The sequence below is a fragment of the Cylas formicarius genome, unplaced genomic scaffold (genome assembly GCF_029955315.1).
Source record: "Cylas formicarius isolate icCylForm1 unplaced genomic scaffold, icCylForm1.1 PGA_scaffold_1__22_contigs__length_36826433, whole genome shotgun sequence".
NCBI lineage: Eukaryota > Metazoa > Arthropoda > Insecta > Coleoptera > Brentidae > Cylas > Cylas formicarius.
This window is the reverse complement of record NW_026844264.1, coordinates 2,865,831-2,873,478: the sequence shown is the minus strand read 5'-3', so window position 1 is coordinate 2,873,478 and position 7,648 is coordinate 2,865,831. Positions and strand designations below refer to the sequence as shown.

Sequence of the window (7,648 nt, the reverse complement as noted above, 5' to 3'; positions counted from 1 at the left end):
CGCAGAATTCACACATTTCATTTATTATTTTTATGAAAATTTACTATAAAGTTACCCATATTAAAGTCATACACACGTTACCAATTCAATTCTATTATTCAAAAACAGTTCAAAAAATACAAACCAATATGACAATAATTAAAAAGAATTAGTAGGCCGTGCAGGCTAAATCTGACAGCGCGCAGCGGGTATCCATAGCGACAGCTTACCCGACGCGACGCTCATCGTGAATACAAACATTTTCTTTCATGAAATAATAATTGTAAAGTAAATAATATTCATATAGAGAAGCTTTAAAATTTCGCCTTGCAATTAAAACATAAGATTTAATAAAAATGGATTCTGAAAACGAAGTACTAACACCCCCGGAAATTCGAGCGGCAGCGGAAGCTGCGTCTCTGGATTTACTTCCCAAGAAATCAAGAAACAATTATGAAATTGCCTACAACAATTTCATGGATTGGCGATCAAGAAACAAGGCCACCTCCTTCTCTGAAGATACATTATTAGTGTATTTCAAAGAATTGGCTAAAAAGTATAAGTCGTCCTCCTTGTGGACGTTTTATTCCATGCTGAAAAGCACACTTTATATTAAACACAATGTCAAGATCGACCACTACGCGAAGCTACATGCTTTATTAAAAAGACAATCAGAAGGCTATCAACCCAAAAAATCTAAGGCATTTACCGGACAGGAAATAAATAAATTTATTTATGAAGCTCCTGATACAAAATATTTGGCTACAAAGGTAAGGAATGATAAGACGTTACATACCTACGGTATTTACCAAGAGGTGTTAATTTTTTAGGTTGCATTAATTATGGGAGTGATGGGTGCATGCCGCTCAAATGAACTACATGCAATGAAAATACAACACGTTACATTTTATGAAGGTTGCACTAGAGTAATAGTTCCCGTTACGAAGACCAAGATCCCTAGGAATTTTACTATTACTGAGAAGTTCCATGATATTGTTAAAAAATATGCAAATCTGAGACTGCCAAATGCATCAGATTCTTTTTTTATGAATTTTCAAAATGGAAAATGCACAAAACAAGTTATCGGCATTAACAAGTTTGCCAAAATGGGCAGAGAAATTGCAAGTTTCTTACAAATCAAAAACCCAGAAAGATATACCGGGCACTGTCTACGACGATCTTCAGCCACATTGTATGTCGACGCAGGGGCAAGTATGACAGCTCTGAAGCGCCACGGAGGCTGGAAGTCGGCTTCTGTAGCTGAAGGCTATATTGCAGACTCGCAGAAGAACAAGACCGATGCAGCTACTAAAATATTAAGTCAAATCAACCCTAATTGTAATATTAATAACAGTACTTTTGTTTCTACCCCCTCACAATATCCAGGTATGTCTACTATTACGAGCGAATCTTCTCATAACACTTTTTCGATTAGTAAAGACACCACGGACATTAGTATTGGTACTACACCAACTACGATGAATTTCAATAACTGCCCTAATATAACAATCAATTTTATGAAATAGACAGAGTAATACATAATGATCCTATTAAGCGTCAATTTAAAAATAATTGTGTGCTGAAGTGTAAATGTTAATTAAATATTATTAAACTTATTAAATGTTCAATCCAGGACTTTCATTGAATTTATTCCTTATTACATCACAACTCATAACACATAAACATATAACATAAACAGCATACATAAACAGTAACCAGTGTTGATATTGAGTGAATGGTAGAATCTAAAAATGTATGATATTATGTTCCATTTCATATAAAGCAAGTTAACATCCACTTCCGGCCTAACCGGAAGTGCCACCATCTTGAGAATATTCTAGCTGAATTGCTCTGCCATCAGCATTAGCTTCCTACCGAATTTTCAGGTTTCTCCCATGTATAGTTTTTTTTCACAATAAAATGACACATTTCAATTCCGGTGAGGTACCCTATATAAGTGGATGGTTGTAGATAAAGTATTGTATTTGACTCGAGTATTATGGACCATAACAAACTCAGATGATTATAACACTCGCCGCAAGCGGCTCGTTTTATAAATCATCCTCGTTTATTATGGCCTTCATAATACGCTCGTTAAATAATATACTATTATGTCATTGTAAACTTGTTCCCTTATGTCATTAAAATTAAAAAAAAATATGTAGAGCATCAGGATCCTTGCCTTAACAGATGTTCATGCGGATTTTTGCACATTCAATTAATTTTTGTTTGGATATTTGTTTTGACGTTATGAGCTTTCCGCCTTATTGACAGGGTACACATAATTGGAAGTTAAAAACTTTTCCTTTAGTGTTAGCAGCATTTTGATGAAAATTATAACTAATGCGTTATTATTTATCATTCTCACACAAAAATAACTATATTTTAGTCACATTAAAAACTACTTCACTCCCTCAAAGAAAACTATTTTGACACTTAAAACGTAGACATAAAAAATAAATAAAATCATCCTCATTGCGAAAGTGGTTGTACAAGCGCACGTCGGAACCGCAAAGTGTATTGCCGTCCTCTCAAATCTGACCCTTCCTCGCTGCTTCGCTGGCTTCCGTGATATTCACGACATGGTTTCACATTTTGCTAATTAAAAACAAAAACTATCCATCAGATTGGGGTTTTTAAAAAAATAACGGATTCGTTGACCTTCAATGCATATCGTTTATAGGAAACACTTTTTTGATAAACCAAATAGTTTTCAAGTTACAGCGAGGTAAACGATAACTTAAAAAAGAGATTTCAGAGCAAGCTTTTATTCATGATACTCCCAAATAAAAGCATTATGCGGTGTTTTTAAAATGAAAAAATAAAATATTTCTAATAAAAATATTGAAAAGCGGTTTTGTCAATTTAAGAGCAGTATGGTGTAGATAACAAAAAAATAATAATTTCTTGACAATTTTTAGAAAATTCACCCCCACCACCCCTGAACCGCACGATTTTTATACGACCAATTGATGATGCATTCTTAGTGTACAAGAAATGATAAAAAGTGATTATTACATTTTAACAAAAAAACTCAATGTCCGAGCTTATTTATTGTTTTACGTGATTCTGTCAAATAGCATGAAGCATTTAATTTCGTATTTCTTCGAGTTTTAATTTTGTTTTTCCATATTAGTCGTGACTTGTCAGAGCTTTTGATTTTTTCTGGTAAAATACGCAATTTAAAACTCGTATAGGTTTTGTAACAGTTTTTATGTCATTGTAAACTTGTTCCCTTATGTCATTAAAATTCAAAAAAATATGTAGAGCATCACGATCCTTGCCTTAACAGATGTTCATACTTATTCGCTTTTAAAGCGACACCAGCGTTGCCGCATTTGTTCTTGCAATAAGTGCCTAATTTTTTTAGATATTCTCGACGTTCAACTTGTAACGTATTTATATAAGCTCCAGTTAAAAAATCCCTCCGCATAACATTGTGGATCCGAGTTTTTCGAGTCCGTAGGGTATTTTCATTTTTTGTTTGGAAGCATTTCAATTGTTTCTTACGAATTTTTCTAATCTATCTGTCAAAAGGAAAGATTTGAATTTTAAGATGAAAAATGGTATATCATTTTTAGAATGTTTGAATGTTTTAGAACCACAGAGTGTTGAAAATGAAATTTAGCAAAACTAAATATGTTTTCTAAGAAAATTCCACAAACTACAACATCCTATTGGCTTCTTCCGAGTTTAACTGAAACTGGCTTGTATTTTATTTACTCTATACCTGCTCATATATTGTTTGAGGGGTGGAGGAATCGAAGGAAGGGTATGAACAAACGTAATTTGTTCTTTGACTGATAGAAGAGATTTTTGGACATGTGGTAAATCTAATTTTGACTTTATATTTCTTAAAAACTTTTGATATGTTATCAGTAATTTTTTGAATGTGAGAGTCCGAAAGCAATCCTACACTTGCCGTTGTTGTCGTTCCTTACAACCAAAACATTCCTGGCCACATATTAAAAGTTAAGATATATAACTTGAAATCCGGTAAATCGGGTTTAACATTTTTAAATTTTAATTAATATTTTCATTCTGGAATTCGGACATCCAATTTTTGGAGTCTATTTAGATTTTTTTATAGTTGAATAGCTCACTTCAAACAATACAACAATCGAAAAGCATAATTTTTAAGAAACACTAAAAACTGGTCAACGAAAAATGGAATGTTTTGTTGGTGCGAATAAGTATTTCGAGTAATTCGACACGTTTCAGTTATCTCAGGTGGCCCCTAATGAATGCAGCAATAGCCAATCCTAAATTAAATCCGCAAAAATAATGATTTTGAACCAAACGTGCTCTAGGAAAATGTCGCTCACTGAGTGTTAAGTTTAAAGTTTAGTTATCGACAGCAATTTTTAAAATATCGACAAGAAAACTTGGATTCGGAGGTTTTTCGAGAAGGTGAATAAGATCATATTCCAGTTTCTAAGATGATATGTAGAGAACTTTAGTTACAGTTAAGTGGTATAATGACGTTATTTTATCACTCATCTCCACAAAACATCGGCAACAATGCTGTGTCACTAACTTTTATTATTAATTTGATTTGGGTATATACCAGGTGATACAATTTACTAACAAATATTTTTATTATCCTTATGGCATATTAATCAGTTGAAGTAAGTTTTTATTCAGTTTTAAAAAATATCTTTTACTATGACTTATGCAAGTCAACGCTAATATCAATGTCAATGTGTTCATTTCTTCATTGACAATTGAAAAAGGGAGATAAAACTAATAGTGAATTGCGTTTCGGAACAGGTCCAGCGTAAAACGCGACAGGAACCGGATGGAAACAAAATTCCATATATATTTAAAACATCTGAATTTTAGGCAATCGTTTTGGGACAATATATTACAATAATTAATCCACATACACAAGTAAAATACCGCTTTCGATTGCTTTTTAGCGCATTAATTACGGACCACCCTAGATGACAAATTACACTAATTATAAACTATTTTGTAATTGTACTAATTGATTTTTTCAATTTATGTATTATTTTATGATAACTACCATATTTTTGTTCCTTATTAGTTTAATGTGAATGCTTATATAAAAAGAATTATAAAGGAATTATGTGGCATTCCATGGGAATCAAGTGGAATTCAGAGAATTTCCGAAAATTTATCACTCGAAGAAGAATTTTGGTGTACACAGGATTTTTAAATATATTTTTCAATATCTTGAAGTTATACGTATGTGTAGCAGAATAAAAAAAATTGTTCCATTTTTTCTGTCATTAGCGCTTGGTCTATTCTGGTTATTATATTTATTCTTGTGATAGCATTTCCAAAATGTACTAAAGTATGGTGGAGCTGATACATACACGACAATTAATCTTGGAGGGGCATCTTCCAACACCATGGGATCGCGCGAAGTAATTAAAGCACAAACGATGTTGCTTGATGATCACATGCTTTTGAGGGGGCTCAAGAGGTAGGAAGGAATCACACTTTGTCAGAGAATGGTACTCCGAAGGGCAGGATAAACACTTACTGGTGCAGTTCACATCAGCACTCGGAGGGGTAAACGTCGCTATCATAGATGTGGATCTACGTGTATCGGTTGAAACTCACTTCGAAACCTCAAGCCTCTTGGTAGGGGTAATACCTTTTGAGGTAACTAAAGAGTTTTCTAAAGCTTTACAATTCTGTTCCAAAAAATCACATAAATCTTGAAAAGTTGGGATGTCTTTATCACAAAATTTGAGTTCGAACCTCGTCTTAAGAGTCGAGTCGAGTTTCTCTAAAAGCAAATTGAATTTTGTAAAATCCCACAAGTCGATATCGAATTTATCGATAGCTGCAAGATTCTCTGAAAATGTTCAAAGCAATCTCCTCAGTTCAACAACCGAGTCACTCTTCATAGTCGGAGCCCGAAAGATCGACAGCCAATAATCAGTTAACAACAATCGATCGTTTTGATAACGTTTTGATATTGTAAGGTATACTGTAATTGGGATCATTAATTGGCAAATTCTTCACCACTGAGAGCATCCTTTTCAAAAGACACTAAAAATTGAAATTTTTCAATGTTTGAAAGGGAAGAATTATTATGGATTAACGTGTTAAACATATCAAAAAATGTAGTCCAATTTTTCAAATCGCCATCAAATTTCGGAATGATAATACGGGGGAGTCGGAGATTACTATTTCTTTGCAACTCTCGACCAACTACAGATGGTGCCGGAGAGCCTGCCTTAGGTTCCACTTTCTCAAATAATCGCTTGACAATAGATCGAATTGAATAATGCAACTGATCAAAGTGATCTTGAACCGCAAACTGTTGATCACTTTCCGAATCATTCGCTAAGGAGATTACTTCCAATTGAAAGGACTCAAAAGTGCTAATTAAACTCGGCAAATCCTCCACCATGCACTGGAATTTGCATAAAATTTCATCATCATCGGGTTCAACGCGAGATTTTTGACCCGCTAACAATATATCGTTAAAGCGTCTAAATGTTAAATCCCGCTTAGCAATAAATTTATCCATTTCCGACATTCTAAATCGTTTTGTAAACAAATGCACACCTAAGTCTCGAAATTGGTTTGAACAAAATTCTTCTTTTCAAAAGCTACTAAGTACCCACTGTAAATTAAAGGGAAGAAGAATTTGAGCACGCAGAAAATATACTTAGAATGAATCAAATAAAAAGACGGCCGCAATTCGAAACGACGGAAAACACTTTTTGTGAAACCGCTTTTTTGCGCTCCAAACTTTACACGTTTTTTGCTAACCCGTCCACGATAGCGAACATGTATTTAAAATTACTAAAGTTTGTAAATGACTATAAAAATCCAAAAGACTGATTCTGAGTTGGTGAGAAGGACCAATATTTAAAGGGTTGGGGGAAGCTGGTTGTAAATCACCCTCAAAACTTAAACGGGAAAGAGCGGTAAGAAAACAGTAGGACATACAACACCCGAAATGGTTAATCACCCACCTTGATGGTTTCCCGCGTCGTCGTCTGCCCGGCCGGGTCTTCTGGAGGGTTGGAGGTAGTAAGGTCCACAACACAGCGCGGGGTTCTCGCGAACCGGTCACAGAAGAGAGCTTGTTTTTTCGTGTATCACACTACGGCCGCTCACGTAAGTCTGTCTTTTCGCCTGGCTTAACCAAGGTTGGGTATGGTGGGTGTGTTGCATACACAGCGCCAAAATAAAAAGTCAACTCAAAGGAAAAAAATTATGAAGTTACCGAAAAGTGTTATATATATATATATATATATATATATATATATATATATATATATATATATATATATATATATATATATATATATATATATATATATATATAATCCTGAACCTCCCATTTCTAGAGTAGTTACAGTTGCCTATGGGAGGTTCAGGATTATACGATATGCCTAATGGTTCAGCTTTGTTAGAAGGATATATATATATATATATATATATATATATATATATATATATATATATATATATATATATATATATATATATATATATATATATATATATATATATATATATATATATATATATATATATATATATATTCCCAACAAGTTCAATGATCGAGTGAGTAAAGAAATTTATGGAACTTGTTACATTTACTTACTACTAACCAAGGCTATTATCTCGGAAATCATCTTATGATCAAACCCGGGACCAATATATATAAATTGTCGGA

At 33.5% G+C, this 7,648-nt stretch overlaps 1 protein-coding gene across 1 annotated transcript; it reads left to right on the top strand.

The window, feature by feature from the left end:
* The first annotated feature begins 335 nt into the window (after positions 1 to 335).
* Positions 336 to 1,505, top strand: LOC132696479 (uncharacterized). The gene is made up of 2 exons (XM_060661318.1): positions 336 to 749; positions 810 to 1,505. The coding sequence occupies exons 1-2, from the start codon at positions 336 to 338 to the stop codon at positions 1,503 to 1,505; spliced, it is 1,110 nt and encodes a 369-aa protein (XP_060517301.1).
* Positions 1,506 to 7,648: the final 6,143 nt, after the last annotated feature.